This window comes from Arvicanthis niloticus, chromosome 4, assembly GCF_011762505.2.
Source record: "Arvicanthis niloticus isolate mArvNil1 chromosome 4, mArvNil1.pat.X, whole genome shotgun sequence".
Taxonomy (NCBI): Eukaryota; Metazoa; Chordata; class Mammalia; order Rodentia; family Muridae; genus Arvicanthis; species Arvicanthis niloticus.
The window spans coordinates 65,995,777-66,016,829 of NC_047661.1; the positions used below are offsets into that span (position 1 = coordinate 65,995,777).

At 34.3% G+C, this 21,053-nt stretch overlaps 1 protein-coding gene across 5 annotated transcripts in view; it reads left to right on the top strand.

The window, feature by feature from the left end:
* Lrba (LPS responsive beige-like anchor protein) overlaps positions 1-21,053 on the top strand; it is a 542,935-nt gene that overhangs the window by 284,155 nt on the left and 237,727 nt on the right. For 3 of the 5 annotated variants that reach the window (XM_076932608.1, XM_076932607.1, XM_076932609.1), the window contains exons 38-40: positions 9,372-9,532; positions 17,196-17,342; positions 19,856-19,992. In XM_076932608.1, the coding sequence (XP_076788723.1) occupies positions 9,372-9,532; positions 17,196-17,342; positions 19,856-19,992 (445 nt within the window). The remainder of the gene's footprint in view (positions 1-9,371; positions 9,533-17,195; positions 17,343-19,855; positions 19,993-21,053) is intronic. The other 2 variants (XM_034501062.2, XM_034501061.2) reach the window with 1 other exon arrangement.

A 21,053-nucleotide genomic window follows, 5' to 3' on the forward strand; every position in this document is an offset into this window, starting at 1 on the left:
GCTGCCATTGTGTGCATCACTGGTGGAACTGTCCTATTTGTTCTGTTGTGGTCTAGCAGGAGTTCATCCTTCCAGGTATTCTCAGGAGACTAGTCTATTTCCCTAGCCTTCATGTTTTGATCCTTTAATCAAATCAGTCTTAATCAATCAATCTTAAAAATAAGTCTAACCAAATCTTTTTCTATTCCCAGGTTATTGAAATAGCAGGTCAAAGTGAAATTTGTACAGTTTTACAGATTAGTGTTATCTGGAAATAATGACTTCCAGTCTCACCTGGACCTCATAACTGCTTAGTTATATCTCAACTATTTTTTTCATAATGAGAATAAAATTGAAGGTTGTAAAAAGGGTGAAGTGAGAGGGTAAAGGAGCTACATAGTGAAATACACTGCCGTTAAACAGATTTGCTTGGGAAGAGTACTCATATCCTTGGGTCCCAATAATATTTCAGCACATCTCAACACAGTGTAGAGTATTCAATGAAACACCTATTCAATAATTAGAAAGAATGTGGAGTCTGGGCTTTGGGTACAGTGCATGTGTGAGGGCTTGTATTTAATCCCTACCACAGAAATCAAAGATGTAGGCAGAGAAAAATAATTGGAGTAGGGATGGAGGAGAGAGAAAAGAAAAATGACGAGAGAAGGAAGATGGAGATATAGAACAGAAGTGTGAGCAATACATTTTACTATATGGGTGAAGCCAAAATACAAACCAAGAAAAAGAAGCCAGTCCCCATGTCCTATATATCATATAATTTTACTCAAATGTCCACTGGCCAAGAAACGGGAATAGAGATAGAATGGTAACAGGCAGTGAATTCTTCTGTGGGGAGGGATGTTAATAAAATTATTATAAAATTAGATCATAGGTATGGTTATATAATCTGGAAATACCTTAAAAATCATTGCATTATACTTCTTAAATAGGTGGACTTTATGATATATAGATTATATACCCTAAAACTCTTTAAAAGAAAGAAAGAGATAAGCTTTCTTCATTTTTCTGTACATAAGAAAACCCCCTTGGTTACCTGAGCTGAAATGTCTGTGCTCACTTGCTTTTCTTATCACCATGGAAATTTCCTTTGAGCTCTGTCTCTGCTCTTTCTTTTTGAATCTATTGTGTGAAAATTTCATGTTTATACATGTATTTAAGTTATATCCATCCTCCTCTTCACACTTCAGCTCCCACTTACTTCCCCCTCAACTTTGTGGGGTTTTGTTGTTTTGGTTTGGTTTTTGTTTGTTTTTGTTTTGGGGGATTGTAACTAATAGCCACTTTCTGGGTTTTTTTTTACTGTTATTTTCTTATGCACCCTCACTTTTCTCCTACCCTTTAAACAGACTTCTTCATCTAGTACAATATTTGCCTTATAATGAACACAGAACTTTTTAGATGAATGTCTAAAGTCACTGATTCTAAGGCTCATTAACTTATTTTTAATCTGGCGAGTGGATTCTCTCTCAGGATCCAGAGTTATGTTATTTTCCTGTTCCAAGTATTTGTCTAAGTGCTATTAGGCATCCAAGACCTGGGTTATTATTTCAATCCACACCTGCTTATTATTTATTTCACGCGTATAGCATCTTCATTCTTTCAGGACACTTGCTTTTATTCTTATTATCTCCTTACTTTTCTTTCCCACACATAGGAGGTTTTATTTATTCTGCTTCAGACAGGTCTCTGCCAAACCGTGATCTCAAGTCTACATCCCCATTGCCTTAACTCAGTCCTCTTCATATTGCTGCCACATAAGTTACAAGGCTAATTAATATGTTCATCTCCTGATTTGAGAATCTCATATTGTCTCTGTTGAATCCAAGTTCTTTAGTAAACATTTCAAGGCCTTTAAGCATTGCTACCTAATCTCATGTCACAAGTCAGTTTTTGCCCTCTTGAGGCTACCTTGCAGTGATTGCACCTGAATTTCTCAAGGTGAAAGTGTCCTTTGTCCCCATGCATTCACTTGTGCCAGTTCTTTGGCTTGTAATGCCCTCTTTATTTTGTCTTGCAGACTCTATTTATTATTTAAGTCGCTGTTTAAAAGTCATCTATTCATTCTTTAGTCATTTATTGTCTTCTTTGTAACAGTTAATATGCTTAGTAATGAAATAGACAAAACCTCTTCTCCTCACTGAACTTACAGAGCAGATCATCATTGAAGAGCTAATGAAACTCTCAATCTTCCCAGGCAAGGTTAATTAGTATTTTGATCATAGCTGCAGTAGTAACCAACAAGACAGTGTGGAGGAAATGGCATGTTGTGAAAACTCTATTGCTTTAGAAGTCAGTGATGATTTCTTTACCTTAAGAATGATGAGAGTAGTATTTAATCATTACAGGTCATGGAGTCTTGATCATAATGTGTCTTTCTCATATTTGCTGAAAGCAATAAGTGTGTCTATTTAATGCATTATTATACTTAGTTACTGCTCAACAGTAATTTTGATGACATCATTTAAGTTTTATTTATGTTGTGTTAGAGATTTAATTGATAGTATCATTATCTCTTATTTTTTATTTGCTTACAGTTCCTAATAAAAAGGCTAAGCAAATAAGGAAATGATGAGCAGGTTTACAGCAACCAAGGAAAGCCCAGGATAATTCCTTGAGTAATTGACTTGGCTGCATTATTTTTCATGAAATAGTAATCATAATTGAAGATGAGTATCTGAAGGGATTTAAAAAGTAAATAGATATTCTGAAAACTTGCTGAAACTCAGGATTGTAGTAATTACTATGCTATAATTCGGTACAATACACATTACTCTAATATCTCCAGGTCATGTACAGTTTACATGTCAAGCCTCAGTAAAGCATGAATTTCCCTTTAGAAAATCTTCTAGGAATCCCACAGTTGGAGGTTCTGGCTTTAGCTTTGTTCCTTGTCAGTTTTATTAAGACTACACAGTACATAGGTCACCTTGCTTGACTCACAGTGGATACTTACTAAGCAGAGGTTTCCACTAATGTTTTTCTATCTGCATGAAGGCACCATAGATTTTACTTTGTGAGAGAATACATTCACTCATACTGTATGGTACCATATATTCTACCTGCACATTATTTCACTGAGATTTATACACAGAGTGAAACCCTTACAGAAAGTGGGCACTTCCATCTTCTAGTTGACAGTATGCTGCAAATGTTTACTGCTTTCAAGGGATTATCATTTATTTAAGTTGCAGCTAATGCCTTCCATGAATTTTTTAAATCTAAAAATATGGAAATAGAAGCTTTTCAGATACAGGATTTTAAAAATACTTGGTTATATAAATCGAATACAAAATATGATGTGCTAAAACTCTCCAGGATGTAGAGCTCTGCTCTGGCTGGAAGAATTTACTATTGAGTTCTGTTAAGGCTATCAGGTATTGTCACGGCAAAGTAGGGAAGGTGGAAAACAGAACAGTTTTCTAAAAAGTGTTGCGTTGTGGCAGCTTTTCTTTTTAAAACTGACATTCTTCTATTGACATAGATTCAAATTTCATTACAATGATACTAAAAGCCTGTAGATGATAGTCACATATGTCTGACCCATTTAACAATAGATGTTATCTCATTTCCCTTATATCCCAACCACTGATTTCAGTAATTAACACTGACTGCAAATTATTATAGTCTAGTAAACCAACATCCAGGAAACAATCTGTATTAATAATTCATCATGAGCTTAATGAGCTTATTCAGATAAATTTAAATATTTCTTGTACATAATTAATTTTTAAAATTTTGATTTGATTTTAGACCCCGTCCTGATGACTACTTTTTCCTATAGCCAGTAACTGTCAGTTACTGGGTTTAAACCCAATTGCTCTGCTCCCTATTACTGGGTTTAAACCCAATTGCTCTGCTCCCTATTACTGGGTTTAAACACAGCAGGAAAAAAGAAAGAAATGTGAGCATTGTATGTGAAGGGGCAGAGTAGGCTGCCCTGAGGCCCTGGGTCTGTGTGTCATGTGGTAACACAGAAGCACACCGTCAACACAAATTAGGCTCTGAACAGTGCTTTTTGGAATTGTGCAGCTCACTACTTGTATAGAAGAGTCTCTGCTCTATTACACATAGTTTTGTGAATTTTTATTTATTTTCACAGTTGTATTCTCCATGGAGTCAGGAGGATTCTCCTTGAAAACATCTTAATAAGTTTTTTGGTCCAAACATTGTCTCAGTGTGAATATTTAATAATTATTATTAGAAAATATTTTAATCTTGTGTTATATTACCCATCTATTTACAGTATATTAATTAGCTGATTGGCTTCCCATACATTCTCTAAGGAGAACTAAACTTTAAATCTCATGTAATTTGCAGGTAAAAATAGTAATTGGATTTCTTCATGTTGCACCCTACAGTTAGTGAATGAATGAATGTCAATTCTGCCTTACTGGGTTTTTTTTTGTTTTAATACTTCATTTTTAGTTGATACTCAGTTGGTTAGTTCTAATGTATTTATTACCTAATGAAGTCACTGATCGCCACGAATAGCTTATTTATTGATGCCAAGTATATATACTCCTCAGGAGTATCTTCAATTCTGTTACTATAGTAGTGTGTCTATTTCATATAGTAAAATTGGAAATAGCATTTTATATTATTTATGTAGATTGTCCTGATGCATTAAACATATTGTGTATATAATCACACACACACACACACACACACACACACACACACACACACACATATATATATATATATATATATATATATATATATATATATGGGTTTTGTGAGAGAGAAAGAGAGAGAGAAATATAGGTATAAAGTTTATAGATAAATGAATTAAGCTCAAAATATTTAGTTTTAGTGAGATTACCCAGATCAGAAACCCAGATGTCATTTTTTTTAATCTCTCCATCTTAGCTTTGAATCTTAGATGTGTGTGTTTCATTTGAAATACCCATAGAGATTAGGAAATTAGTAAGAGGATATGGGGTGGGTATTTTAGAGGAGAAAGATAAGCATCATGTTTATAAGGGAACAGGATACATAGAAACTGGGCTAGAAGACCAGGGTAGAAGAGGGAATACAGGCAGCAACAGCTAACATTTAGAAAGGCATTTAGAAAAAGGCATATGGATACATAGTCCTGTAGAAGATGTCGTTTGTGAGAAGCCGCCCACCTTGTTTTTTAGAAGGTATCTTACTGGTTGCTGAGACTCACTGATTAAGCTAGACCAGCAGGTCTAGCTGGCCAGTGAGACCTAGTCATCTGACTGTCTCTGTCTCCCTCACACTGGTATTGCAAGCATGCATCACTGCTCCTAGCCTTTTATATATAGATGCTGGAGATTAAATTCATGTCCTCATATTTCAGGGCAAATACTTTACTAACTGAGCCAGCTCCCCAGCCTTGGTGAAGGGAGTTTTAAAAAAGAATGTAATTGGTTGGTTTAGAAAAGCCCACTATATGTACATGATAATTTTAGCATACAGCTTTGAAATTTTGTCAAAGAATGGAAAAACAAAACAAAACAAAAAGATAAACATTCAAATTCAGGGTTACCCATACCTTTTAAAAACTAGATAGTCTCTAGTTTTAGTACTTAGAGATTGTGTCTCACAAATTTGATATATGAGTGTGTTTGTACATGAGTCCATGTACATACATGACTGTGTGTACGTGAGTCGGGTCCAGAAAACCACAATATATGCCTTCTACTATTTCTGTCTACCTTGTTTTTGAGGTAGGATCTCTTGGTCTTTCTGGAGCTCTGTTACTTGGCTAATCTGACCTTCATCTTCCTGTCTCCACCTCCCAGAGCTGAAATTACAGGCAACATGTCTAGGGCTATAATTCGTGTGTAGGTCCTGGGGATTCCAACTTGGGTGCTTATGGTTGTGCAGTAGTGACTTCATCTACTAAGCCATCTTCTCAGGCCCTGCATACAACATCTTTATAGAGGTACATTATGTCTTCTGAAGAAAAGTGTTAAATATTTCTAGGTGTTACCAAACACAGGCTTACATCATCAATTCAAATATCTTTGGAATCTTATTAGAAACAGGATTAGGTTTGTTTCTATGTAAATAACTTCATGCTACCAATTTCTGACATTTGAAAAAATGTGAGGGTTTTTTTTTTTCCTTCAGAGAATTAGACAATGCCATTTTCCACCAATCAGACCAATAGCTAGCTGCTTAATTAAAAGTTCGGTCCTGCCGGGCAGTGGTGGCGCACGCCTATAATCCCAGCACTTGGAAGTCAGAGGCAGGCAGATTTCTGAGTTTGAGGCCAGCCTGGTCTACAGAGTGAGTTCTAGGACAGCCAGGACTACACAGAGAAACCCTGTCTCAAACAAACAAACAAACAAACAAACAAACAAACCAAACAACAACAACAAAAAACCATAAAAGTTCGGTCCTCCAGGGCTTAATATTCCACATCACATGGAACATTGCTTTGTATGAAGACTCTGCAAAAAGATGTTTTTGAATTACTGGTTTCCTTGGTGATTTCTTCCCTTTTATTAAACAATATATTATACAGTATAATCCAAATAGAGTTTTTCTCCACTTTACTTCTCCCAGTTCCTCCCTACCTCCTCCCCTATCTGGATCTACTACCTTTCTCTCTCTCATTAGAAAAAAAACAGGCTTCTAGGAGATGACAACCGAACCTAACAAAATAAAATATAGTAAGATAAACTTGGATTTTTTAAAAAAAAATTCTTTCATGTATGTGTTTTGAAATAAGTAATACTAGTTTTTCTTCAGATTTTCTTAACTAAATCTTGTTAAGAAGACATTCTTTAGGTGCTAACAGGCCCAGTATGTTACAGGTATTAGCATTCTAATGCACACAGCTCCTTGTTTGGATTACATCTGCGTATTTTTAAAGTTTCAATAAAACATTCTTATTTGAAGACACACATATATGTAACTACCAAATTAAACTTATCTTTATAAACTTTTTTATGTGATTTAATTTTCCAATTCCTAGTCACATTGGTGATTTTATTTTGTTAGTCCAAAGTCACCAGTTTGACTTTTTTAAGATTAGTGTTAGAGCCTATAAATAACTCTTTCCTCTGTCTCTTTTACTTTGGTTAATATTCACATTAAATAGCCTTTGAGTTACAGGCTAATTTGTGAGTCATTTTTTCAAATTTTCTGATACATAATAACACTGTGCAAGTACTTCAGTAGACATTGAGCTTGATTTCACTGTATGCATTATAGTGGAATCTTTTGTTGCCTAATATAGTAATAATTTTATCATAGTAAGTTAACATCTCTTATAATTTTAATTGTTATCAAGAAGAATGACATCATTTTAATTTGACAGAAAATGTAGAAAGATGAATTAATGACAAATTAATAATTTACTACGTTTGCATAATACTGAAGCATAGGGTATTAGAAGGATTGATGATAGAAAAGGTTAACAAATTTTAGCAGCTTTCATTAGCTTTGCACTATCATATGTTTGTGGTACTGACTGAAATAGGCTTTATAGCAAATCTCAGTCTAGGGAACTAATTACTTGTGCCGATTGCTGCACTGATGAATAGGCTCTCATTGTATCAGTCCCCTAAAGACAAGGAGCAGCCTGTGGTTCACTACTACATCCTGGCTGATATTTGATAATAATTTTAACAGATAAATGTAGGAAGGCAGAATGATGAAGTACCTAACCCAGCCCTTTGACTATCAAAGCCATGCACACAACCATCTGAGTACTGCCTCTTTCCTTCTCAACTAAGGGGAATTTTACAACTGAGTTCAAGCAATTGTACCTAGTTTGTATATATTGTACATTTATTTTGAAATGATATCATTGTATTAGTTTTTATTTAAACTTGGTACCCAAACAATGAAGTAAAGAAAGAGTAAACAAATTCTAGTTTTCTTTTTTGTGGACCACAGTGCTCACACACTTTTGTATTTCATTTTGATATCATTTCTCCTTCTTCACACATGACCAAAATCAACAAAGGAATTGTTTGATGTTCTTGTCTCCTTTATATTCTCTGAAAAGGTTATTGGATTCCTACTACTTTTAAAGTATTTTCTTTAAGTAATGTACTATTTGTTGTCTGTGCTTTTACAACTTAACTTTTAACCAATAATCAATACCAGTTACAAACCTCTTTTTATAGACGATATCTTTAAAACATTAAAATGAGGTTGACTTTATTTGGGTGTTTTGGGATCATCAGCTGGTAAAGAGTATTAATTTGTCAAAGCTGACAGGTACAGTTTTATTAGCTCATGAAATACAAGTAAGATTTTTGGTTTTTATTAGTCATTCCTGCAGAAGTTTTAATTATGAATATGTTTTTATTTCATTTTTGAAACTCAAAGTTTTTCATGCTGTACATCTTTAGTGAATAAATATATTCTCCAGAGTTTTTTCTTTATGTAACAGAAGTAAACCTCTATATTAGTATTTTCCTTCTAAAATATTTTTCAGCATGCTAGGACGTGGGTATTTAACAGCAAAGAAACTTGACATTTATGTGTTGCCATATAAAAGATCTATGTAATTGGGGGAAATATCATAGAACTTGGATTTTAAAAAATAAATTTCCAAAAGTATGCTTTCAATATAGTAATTATTGCACATCATATAGCATGTAGTTTTTAATTAAATAGAATAACAGGCTACATAAAACAGAAATTCAATCTGATTTGCTTGAAAATAGATTGCTGTTTCACTCCACAAGAATGGTTTATTTAAAAACAGTAAATGGAAAAGAAATGCATTTTCTTGTGTTGTTCTAAGCCTCAGGGGCTAAATGTAATGAATATTTTAAGAGATTATTTTAATTAAATTCCTGCACATCTAAACAGAGTAATATTTTATTATCACATACATAACCATGTAACTGAGATATTCATTAAAGTTAACACTTTCTGGACCAAGAATTCATCGTATGATTTACTGACCTTGTACAAAAAGGCACAAATTAGGAAGAAAAATGAAGGGGGACAGACTTTGATTAATATAGGTAATGCTATACCATATTTATAATAGCCTTTTCCCTATTCTGGTTTATAAATGCAGCCACAGAGAAAGGTGCCCTGCTGAGGCTGAAATGAGGCTGAGATCAGAGCACATGCCACGAGAGTGTGGGGAAACTGATCACACTGTCAGCAATTCATTTCAAAATGATGTATTTAGTGCTCATTTCACCTTCCAAGAAAAGGGAAAGGAGTTCCTTAGACTAGAAGGTGATATTGTTATTTTCAAGGACATACCTAAGTTAAAGATTGCAGATGCAGAGTGTGAGATGCAGGGAGAATTAAGAGGAAGGAGGGGGGGAAAGGCAGAGCAAACAAGGAGAGCTCTATGCAGAGAGTCAGTGCTTCCACGCTGTTTGATAATTGCTAACATATGTGGCGTCTCTGTTTCATTGTAGTCGTCCTCGTGAGTTCTGGCGCCTTGACTACTGGGAAGATGACTTGAGGCGCCGGCGACGATTTGTGCGTAACCCTCTAGGATCGACACATCCTGAAGCGACACTAAAAACAGCGGTGGAACATGGTCAGTGTTTAAACCATTCCTTGCCATTAGCAGCAGGTACAGTACTTGGTGATGAAGGGCTTAACTTCTCAAATGCAAAGCACGGCAGAATGTCTAACAGCACATTCCCCAGTGTCTTACCCCACAGAGGGCTAGGGGATACATTTTGTATAGGATCCCACTAAGTGGTGGTGTCAAGTATGTTTATTTGTTACAGTACAAATACAAAACTCAAGAACATAAACCCATTGTTTCATCATTTGTCCTTTAAGCAACATACTCAGCTTTGAGTAAATTAATCCTTCAAGCCTGACTTTAAATCCATAAGCATAAGAAACACAGAATTTACAAACCAAATAGGTTTCTAGGTTCTTTCTCTCTGGTATGTAGAGCTCTCTCCAGCCGTGGATTAATAATAAACGGCCAAGTGCCTTGCTAGTTGCTGAACCTTGATTTGCAGTTGTGATTGATGGCTCGTGGACAAGAGAATAGACATTTTCATATGTTCCTATTCTGTACCATCTTGTATTCAGAGCTTAACAAAACATTTCCTCTTTTTGTTAGGATGCACAGGATGGTAACTCAATTTAGGTAGAAGTCTTATAGCTGAAACAACTGCAAAAAGTCTCGTATTTGAAAATACACTTTCTTTAATCAGAGAATGACCCTTGCTATTTTAAAAAATTCTAAAAGTCAGTTAAGATATATTAATGGGGGAAATGCCTCTCTCTACATTAAAATTACTTTGTTTAAACAAAATATAAAGTTGTTAAAATAGAAATAGTCCTACCCCTCGTTAGGATATTAGTTTAGCATGCTGTAGTTTGTGATGAAATGACAGTGGATACCACAATTAAATGAATGTAGAATTATATTCAGTAAAGATAATAAGAATTTTTATTGATTTTTATTGTTTCCAACTGGTACAGAGAAATCACATGTGCTTATGTGGTCATGTTTCATTGCAGGCAATGATATTAAGAATTTAGATTAAAAGTCTGTAGTCTTGGGTTCGGCCTCAGTCAGGCCGTTTAACCTCTTGCACTCATCCTTAAAGAGCCATTTCTGGAAGAAAATGTCCACAATATGTCATCAGATATAACACCAAATGTGACATCAGTCTGTTAAAATAAATGATCATACCGAGAATAGTCAATAACAAAGTGATCTAAAAGCAGTAATAGTCTCGGGCCCTATGTCTTCAACGACGGGGGGTGGGAAGGGAACATGATGAAGAAGTAATTAGGCTACTTCCCTGTGAGTTTCATATTCTTTTTGTGGTTGCACAGATTCCAGAGTTACATATTTCCTCTTATTTTTTAACTTTTTGGTTTTGTTAATGATATTTTTCATTAAGAAAAGTTGCTTTGCAGTTTCATCCTTTTCAACCACACAGACATTGTTAGGTGTGTTTAACATTTGAAATTAAATAACATTTTTCTATTCTAAACTCTTATTTAATAGTTAAGTTGTGAGTTCTGGTGTCCATGTTAACAAAAATATATTGTTACCTTTTACAACAGGAAGGGTAGGATTTCTTTACTAAAACTGCATGTTGGAAGCTGGTTTTTCTTTATTCAGCTTACCAGAGAAATTCTATTACCACAGAAATACCAGTAACTGAATTCAAAGTGCAGTAGTATAGGTTAAATATGGAGTCATTCACACATATTTTTATTTAAAAAGTATATTTTACCATTTGAAGTATTATATAATTTTTACTGGATAAATTTTAATTATTGTTGATCTTTACCTTTTAAAATAAAGTATTGAAAGTTAATACTTTATTTATACTCTAAATTCTAAGCACCTGCAGTAATATTCATTAGTAATGCATAATTAAGACTTTCAGACTGATTTAGGCACAGCTGTCATTTTTATTATAGATATTAATTATATATCAATACAATATTAATTATCTTTACTTCATTTTGAGTATTTGATAGAATTAAGATATTTTAAACAATTCTCTTATTTACTAATATCTTACATAAATTGTATAATGATTAAGCATAAATTGAATGAAGCATTTACTTTTTAAAAAGCACCTAAATCTGTACCTCAGTAGTATTACACTTAAGATATAGATTATGTTTAATATAATATATTTAATATTTATATGTTAAATACATATTTAGTACAATCTTTTTAAAAATAGAAAAGCTACACTTTATTCTTTGTATGTTTTTGCTATCTTTAGTGACAAAGCACATGATTGCATACAAATGTTACTATATTTGATGTCAGTTTAATTTATGCTAATATATTCTATAAGGAAAGAGCTTAATTTTAACTTGATTTTTATGAAATCAAATAACTTATCAAATTGACATTCAATCTTGATCTTGTGTTAATTATGACATTTAGTCTTTGAATAATTTCCAAACCCCTATGTATGCTATCAAACATATTACTCAAGTATGCAAAAAAAAAAAAAGACCATTTGTTTTGGCCAAAAAGCAATTAAAATTATAGTTAAGCATGGATATATACTATAGAGTTCAGTATTGAGTTTAGAAATAGAAATTTCCATGGCTGCTATGTTAGTGTTATATTGTTTTATGCCTTTTATTTATAATTTATTTAACAAAAAAAGACAAACTTTTAAAAATGTAGACTCTTAGAACCTCTTGAGCTGTATTATCATTGCTAAAGAAAGGCATCTGAATAGAAGTGCCATTGGATATTAGTGATGGATTTTGGTAGTGCCAGCCATCTTTTTTATAGATTGATTTGGTTTGAAGGAAAGCCTCTGGTGTAAAGGTGGCAGAGTAAATACCTGAAGAGTGATGTTCTCTGTTGGTGCGATCAATACCAGCCCCATGACTCTACTTCTGGCTACCTTCTAGTTAAAAACAAATTTTTTAATTCTGACAATTTAATTGCCCTTCCCAAGTTCACATTAACTTGCTTGGGGAAAAGAGCTTTAGGTAATTTTTCAAGCAGAGACCCTCCAAAGTGGTTATTTATAAAAGTCGTGTTATAATGGGAGGTTCTTTTAACTTTGCAGAAACTGTATCATAATTTAAAATTAAAGTAAATATTTTATCTTATGATTGAATCTTATTTGTGGATAGTAACATCAGCAAGAAATGATGGGCATTTGGTTCTTGACATTTTATTCTATTTATAGTTTTAAAATGTATTAGAAATCTGTCATAATGGTTCCTCACATATTTCCAATGCATGGAGTCCTGTGTGGCACTTATTTATGATCTGAGCATTTTATATCTAAGGCTCAAGTCTTGTCTAAATTTTTCCTTAAAGATAAAGAAACTGAGTTAAGAAAGGGCTAATGTAATTCTTGGAGTATACAGGACTACAGCCTAGGTGAACTGAGGACTGGTTGGATTTTCATGCCAATATGCATTGCCTTCAAAAGTTTATTGCTAGATATAATGGAAAATTTTTTCCTTAAAGTCATGTAAAATATATTTAAATAGTAAGAAGATATTCTTCAATTCAACTGTTTAGCACCAGAATTTGATTTAATTCAAGACATTTTTATTTTGTAAAGACTGTGCAGATGATGGAAATATATAAGTCTTATTCTTATAGCTTTAAGAATATATTGTTGATGTATACAATTATACTAATAATTTGGATTCCTAGGAATGTCAAATCATGGGAAGATCCTACATGAGATGATTTTTCTGGTAATTTCAGCAATATTATTTACTATTGTTTCCTTTATAGGATCAGTATGCACTAGGTTCTCTATCTAAAACTTACAGAGAATCCAACATCATTAAGATATGTGCTTGGATTATATTTTTAAAAATTATCTTTTGTACTTTCAGGCAATTTTTCTAGAGTATATTTTATTGGCTGGAAACCCTAAGGAAATTAACTATAGAGGACGTCTAATTAGATCAAGATAATAGTTGACTGAGATACTCTTTATGTGTCACTGTTCAGAATACAGTTACACTTTGCTTTACAACACATTGCATGGCTACCTATATCATATTATGTATGTTTGATGTCATACCTATAGCTCAATTGTAATTTCATTTTCTGAAACAAAGTAGTTTTCTTAACACATAAACATCTTTCCCTGCATTGCTCTTGTTTCCTGCTTAGTGAATGTTTAAAAGGGGATTCATAGTTGTAGGTAAATATTTTCCTGTGTTTGTTGTTATATTTCTGTCTTACTTACCTGCTCTGTGTTGTACAGATAAATCATTTCATGTTCATATTGTACTCTTAAGAACCTGAATTTTATATTTTGAGGACAAGCCTTTCTTTTAGGTTTTGCTTAGCTTCAGTGAAGTAAAGATATGTTAATGATACCATTTTGGATATGCTTCTTTAATTCTGTATAACAATGTAATTAATTATTAAGTTAGTATAAATATTAAAATGAAATATGGCATTAGATAAATGTATCAGTTAAATTATTAAAATATGAACAATGGTCATGTTCATTAAAATTTTTTAATTGCACTTTAAATTTGAACTAAAAGTATGTTCTTAACTTCATCCAATTAGGCTTTTAGACTTCAGAATATTTGATACTTATTTATAATTGTTGATTGCCTAAGAAGCAAATGAAAGATAAAACGACATCTTTCCCTAGACCATATAAACATGATAATTATCTTTTATTTTATGCTTGGGAAAGTTTTGTTCTAATTTTGAAGGGGGAAACAAAAGTTCTTTAGCAGAAAGCTATTAGACCACTGAGAATTGGGCACCAGCGCATGTGGTGTGTATTAGAGTACTGTTGGTAATTTTACTGCTGCTAGCTTAAAATCCTCAAGGGGGAGTTAATTACAGGAAAGCCATTCTAAATATCAGTAAGCTGCATATTTTCTATGACAAGAGGTTTTTCAGTTGAGATTGAACAATTCCAGAATCTGAGCCTGTAAAAATAAGTAAATAAATAAATTAAAGTGGGTGTTTGTATGCATTTAGTACAGTTTAGTACAGAATTTTTTTATGAAACTATTTAATTCAAAAGGTACCTTGTTTTACTATGAGTCAGTGTGATGAGAACATATTTAAAACTTTCAAATCCCAGTTGGGAGGTATAACACATTATATTTTTAGTAGCCATTTAAAATGAATGAATTTATTTACGGAGCTATTTTAAACCATTGCACATTGCTACCAAGAACTGTGATTTTTTTGTAAATGTTTGCAGGTTAAACAGTTTTCTTTTTCAAATAAACTTGGTGTACCTTGGGATCCATATGGCAGTGATCCTATAGAAAGTAATGAACATGATGCTTTGTCTCTCATGTGTTTGATATCAGGCAAATTTAGGTTATGATTATTTTTACTTGTTGTAATTTTTACTTCATCTTTTAAATTCACTATGAGAAGCAAAGAATTAAATAATTTTTTAATTCAGTAACGTTTATATTTGCACAGAAGTTTTCCTTTTCTGTTACTCTCTTCTAAGAGCTGCTGCATGATAGACAGAGGCTTGACCTCAAACTCTGGTACTAACATGCTTGGTTCTGCATCTTGACTGTAGTTATCATGGGCCCTTTTACCTTAGGCAAATGATATAGCTTTTCTGAATCTGTTTTCTCATCTGAAATTGAGGAATTACCACGTTTCTAAGAATTAAATGAGTTAAATATGTAAAATAATTTGATCACTCTGTGGCATATGGTAAGTGCTATGTTATATCCTTGTTAGTAGTATTTTTGCTTTGAAGGGAGTTATAAATCTAGAAAATGAAGAGGATGTAGTGCATCAATTTAATAACAAAACCTAACTGGTGAATGAAAATGTCTTACAATTTAATGTATAAGGAAATCTCAGATGATACTTCCTTTTTGATTTCTCAGTGGTCAGGTTTTTTGTTTGTTTATTAAGACAATTTTTGTTTTAATGTAGGGAATCTATATGTACTTAATTTAAACAAAGGTAAAGATTTATAATGTTGTTTTTCCAAAAAGGTAATAGTTAATTGGTACATTTCCTTTAAGGTTTTGAAAATATAAAGTAATTTTAATGTAAAATATTAAACATTTAATATTAAATTTCTCAAATACTTACTGAGTCTCTATATTTGTGCACCTTACCATGTTCTATTATAGAGTGAAAAAAGTGAAATTTTATTTACCTGTAGAATGCACTCAAAACTAAATACAAAACATTTCTTCCCGTGAATTTTTTATTTAATATAAAAGCCCAAAATTCTGTTTAGTGCCATAAATACTGGATGTTAATGATATGCATGATTAAACCACAAGAAATGCTAAATAAACCATTTACCATGACCATGATCTATAGCCATAACCAAAGATACTTGGTCTGATGAGATAACCAGGTAACCACACACAGGAGCAGTTTGTTAGCATCAATTCTGTAGGTAAACAGCCACCCTAAGCAAGTGCCTCTCAACCTTCCTAATTCTGCGACCCTTTAATACAGTTCCTCATGTTGTGGTGATAACAACCATAAAATTATTTTGTTGCTACTTCATAACTGTAATTTTGATACCCTTATGGATTGTAATGTAAATGTCTGATATGCAGAATATCTGATATGAGACACCAAGAGGTTGCAAACCGCTGCTCTAAACCCAGGCTTTATTCCTTTTGGTTTTGAGCCTTATATCTGGGCAGAAACTGGTGGGGCAACAGCCTAACCATCGTATTTCTACATCAATAGCTCCAGCCTGGGTGAATCAGGTGCTCCACCTCCCGAGGTTTAGAAACCCCTTCCTTAACTTTCCCTTCTGTGGCACCATCAAAGAAATTGAAGGGGAAACAAACAAACAATCAAAAAACAAAAAAAAAACATTCCTTGAGCTTTTCAAACAAGCCCTAGCTGCTTGTCTTCTTTTCCCGTAGAAAACTGCCCGCCCAGAGCACCAGAGTGGCGCTGGAGAGCAACTTGGGGGTTCGGGTGCTCGCCTTCCAACTGCAAGCTGGTTCCTTTCTTTGGTTCCATTGCCCCTCCTTCCTTGGCCTTGCTGCCTAGTCCTGAGGCCACGGGAGGCTCTTTGCCCAGAAGCCTCACAGCCTACTGCTGTTATGATTGCCCCCGGGGTGTCTTAGCCCTTTAGTTTAAACAGCAGAAGAGGGAGGTGTGGAGCCTCTGCTTCCTTGCTACAATGCCTCCCTCTCAATATTTGTGTTAGTGTTGCTGGGCAGGGGAGGATGTGTGAAAATGAGAGAGGGCCCTGGGCAGGAGGAGGGGGAAATGAAGAACAGAATGCTGCTGCTGGAACTTTTATTAGTATCCCATAGGGCTTTGGGGTTTGGGCCTTCATCCTCATTGGCTGGTGTTCCGTCCCCAAGCGCTGACCACTCTTCTGGACACTCCCTGACCCTTTCCAAATACACGCCAGTGTAATATACTCAGTAAAATGAATGGCTACTCATTATTTTTCCATGTTAAATAAGCATTGTTTCCTAGACTAGGTTCTGATTTTTCTCTCTAAGGAACAAATTGTGGGGGAGGGGCGCTGCTTTGGAATCCTTTCCTGCCCTAACTATAAGTAAATAAATGGCTGGGTGAGCAGTGCAAGGGTCAGATTTAATGGGATTAGGGTGCTTGTTCAGGGTAACATTACACTAGCTTGGGGAATCGAGTTTGTCAGAAGGAGCGTGTGTGCCATCCCGGTCACTTTACCCACTGTGGGTGACTGTATAAAAGATTGGCCATCTCTGGCTACCTTACCCTTTCTGCATCCCTACCCCTCTACCAGAGTGTTTCTCCGGGGCTGATGGACAGCTTTGTTTCCTTTTCATTTCAGCTGCAGATGAAGACATCCTTGCTAAAGGAAAACAGTCCATCAAGAGTCAGGCTTTAGGAAATCAGAACTCTGAAAACGAGGCCCTCCTGGAAGGCGACGACGATACTCTGTCATCCGTGGATGAGAAAGATTTAGAGAATCTTGCCGGTAATTCAGTGGCTGCGCAGATATTTCAGCTGGCTCTGGGACAATGAGCATCTAATTACTTACTTTTTCAGCTGTGACCACTGGGACTACCAAGCCTACATCCACAATTATATTAACTAGAAATTGGTTTTGTTCTTCCCAATGTTTCTCCCTTCATCTTCTATAATTGTTTTTATTTTTTCTTCTTCCCAGCCCTCTGATCTTCCTGATCTTTTTCTTTTATATATAATTTCCATTGAAACAAAAAAATGTTAAAAGCAGCTACAACAGAATTGCTTCATACAGCTTTGGAAGTTGCCATACTCTATAAAATGAGGATTATAAGTGAAATTCTGCCAATTGTTTTGTAAACAAAACTTGGAGGCAGTTTGCTTTAAACATAGACTTTTAGGGAAATACTGAATATTCAAGTAAGTCACTCAAAAACTGAGCCTCAAAAATTCCCAGGGAGTCACACATTTTTCATGGTATAGGAATTTTAATTTATATTTAGGAGATTCTCAGTTTTATTTTTCTTGTGGAAAAAAATTCACTTTTTTAGCCTGAAGTTTTAGTCATCCATAGACGACTTTTTACCTTTAATGTCTGTGATTTTTTATCATTGTTGCTATTATTATTATTATTATTATTATTATTTGTTGAGGAAATATGAAAAAGCATAGTTTCTATATGTGAAAATCACATAGTTTTTATTGCAATGAATTTAAAAGAATAGACATTTGAAAGCTTTTATTTGGCAATATACCTTCAACCTTGTGGTACCATGCAAAATGAAAACAAAGCTGGAGACTGATTACCCTGCTTGATGACCATAAACCCCTCGACGTAGAATAAAATTAATTAGAGTATGTTTGTTAAGGCATCTATAGTGGGAAGGAATGGAGATTAAGGAGGGTACTGTTGTTCTGGTATTTTCCTTCATATCTACTTATCTGTCTTCTTTTTTACTTTACCCCTATTCTTATGACTAATGATATGTTCTCACAGTAATAGAGGTGAAAGGGAGTTTAATTATATAATCTTGACAATGGCAATGGGATTAAGAAGTAATCCACACTAATAAAGTGGTGTGGGTTAGAAATGAAGTGGAAATTGTCAGGGGTCTTCTGTAGAACCTAGGCTGCCCCAGCTTCTGCAGCTGTCTGCTTACCCTGTAATTGAATGTCTGAGAATGATTGAAAAAATGTTATTTCTTCTCAGGATTACATGCTAATGTACAGAGGGCAAAAGGAGACAGCAAAAGAACACATAGCTGCTTATTTCATCCATTTACAGGGATGAGCTTTGGGAAATCATGGCTGTTCCTGAAGCTATCTGCTCCCCATCTGCAAACACAATGCATTTGTACATTGGGAATAGAGGGCAAAACCTGCTCTGATCTCTGCAGAGCATCCCTGCTATTGTCCTACTGGCACACATTAAGATTGATGTGAGATTAAGGACCATCACACTTCAAACAATCGATGGAAATGTCAATTCATCTGAATTTTGAAACACTTATTCATCCATTGATTACCTGAATAGGTGCACCTTGTTTATAGGCACTATATTAATTCAGAATTACAAATGCCACTCTTCTCTTTGGCTGGTTTTTTTTTTTTTTTTTTAATTACAGGATTTGTACAATGAGAAATTGTAGAATTTCAAATTCTTCCTGAATATATCTCTAACTATATATGTATTATATAATTATGTTCAGCCCTTATTTTAGGGTTAGCTCTAATGTACTTTAAGCTGTTCTGTCTATAGTGCATCTATTGTTTTCAGTAGCAGTCTGATTTGTCTCTTTGATAAGCCCTGTGGAGATTTGATTATTCCAATAAAAATTCATTCACTTGGAAACCCACCCTCCAGCTGTTTACTCCCAGAGTCCCTGAACTATACTAATATTAGATTTGGAGGCACTGAGCAATATTTAACAGTGGAAAGGACACTTTGAGAAGAAATATTTTTTATCAGTCTTGTATGGGGAGAAAGTTACCATAGAAGAGGTTTTGTATAAACTGGTGCAGAATTTTTATCACAGAAGATGGTTTATCAGAGGATTTCCAAACACTTCACTCGTAAAGCTAGTCTTTTTGTGTTCACGACTCAGCCAAGCTCTAAAGTCACCTCTGGCCTTGGAAGCCTATTGAGGCCTCCTTGCTCCTGGTTGTTATTCCATGTTGTTGGTAGCCCGAGGCTGGCTTTCTAAATGGAATGAGGATGTACTTATTTAGGCAGAGCCTCTTTCTTACCTAGAGATTAGTCCAACATTTTACACACTCCCTGTAAGATAATTGCTTCTTAGCTTACTATTATCATTAACTGCCTGTTAGAAATCGTATAGCATGAGAATCTGAACTTTGCATCTTCAGAGGCAGACTCTGTGTGGACAGAATAGTGAAGTATACAGGTCAGAGGTGTTGTATTTAGAAGTAAGAACTTTCAAAAAATAAATATTAGTTTTGGTAAAATTTAAGTATTGAAAAATTTGTTTTTAACTTCTATGGCTTCTCTTTTTCTCTTGGCAGGTCCTGTTAGCCTGAGCACTCCAGCCCAGCTTGTGGCCCCCTCTGTTGTAGTAAAAGGCACTCTCTCTGTCACCTCTTCTGAACTCTTTTTTGAGGTGGATGAAGAGGATCCCAGCTTCAAGAAAATTGACCCAAAGGTGAGAAGATGAGGAGGGAAGGGATTCTTTATTTATTTTGTTATTATGGAATAGTGTGTTCTACAAATTAAGATTGGAATGGGTAAAATCTCATACATAAGCTTAGTTCAAGGCTTTTGCAGAACTGCTACTGCTTACTACAAAGCAGTTATCACTTCTAGCTTAAGACTCGTTTACCATCTTGTTAGATTACTGACGTTCATTTAAATTCAAAAACAATTTCCACTTAATTGCATTTATCATTAGTTCTTCGGGGAAGAGACCTCAGGGAACATTGTCTATAAATATATTCTGCCTGAAGGGGTCCAGGGTGAATTAAGTAACAAAAATTCAGTGAGCTTGAGAATAGAATTGTTTTGTTTAGCCCTTATATTTTCTAGATATAACACCAATATATCATTATCCTTGCTTTGTCCCCATGGCTTACTATTCTTTGATGCATGAGAGCGTATTCTGCCAGAGTGTGATACCTCTGTTTCCCATTACCTGTGGTAGCTTTTACAAGGCACTGCATAATTTCCTATTCTTAAATGAAAATGTAATTTCCCCTTTCAAAGGTATTTTGATTACTTTTCAGACCATGGCAATTTTACTTTACTTAGAAACATTTCTGTTTTTTAACAACAGTCATAAAGCCAAAATAATGTTGATTTTTATGAAAGTAAGTGGTATAATTTGTTCTGAGTGGAAGCAGTTTATTGAAAAATAACCAAGTAAGTGTCCTGTAGAAAGAGTAGTGGTTTAAAATGGAATAATTAATTTTACTGGCTTATAGTGTGTGTGTGTGTGTGTGTGTGTGTGTGTGTGTGTGTGTGTGTGTATAATATGCACATATTCTATTTATTGTTAGCCGCTTCAGTTTTGGAATCATGTGGAATTGTGAAATCTTCATAATTTGGAAGTATTTTCTAAAAAACTTTTAGAAAAAATGTTATAATTTTGTTGAGCTTTACAGACAAATCATTTCTTGTCTTAGGCATGTTTGCTTTAAGTACTTTGCTTCCATATCACTGTCTGTATTCAGGGAGAATTTGCTGGACCATATAAAAAGACAGCCATGA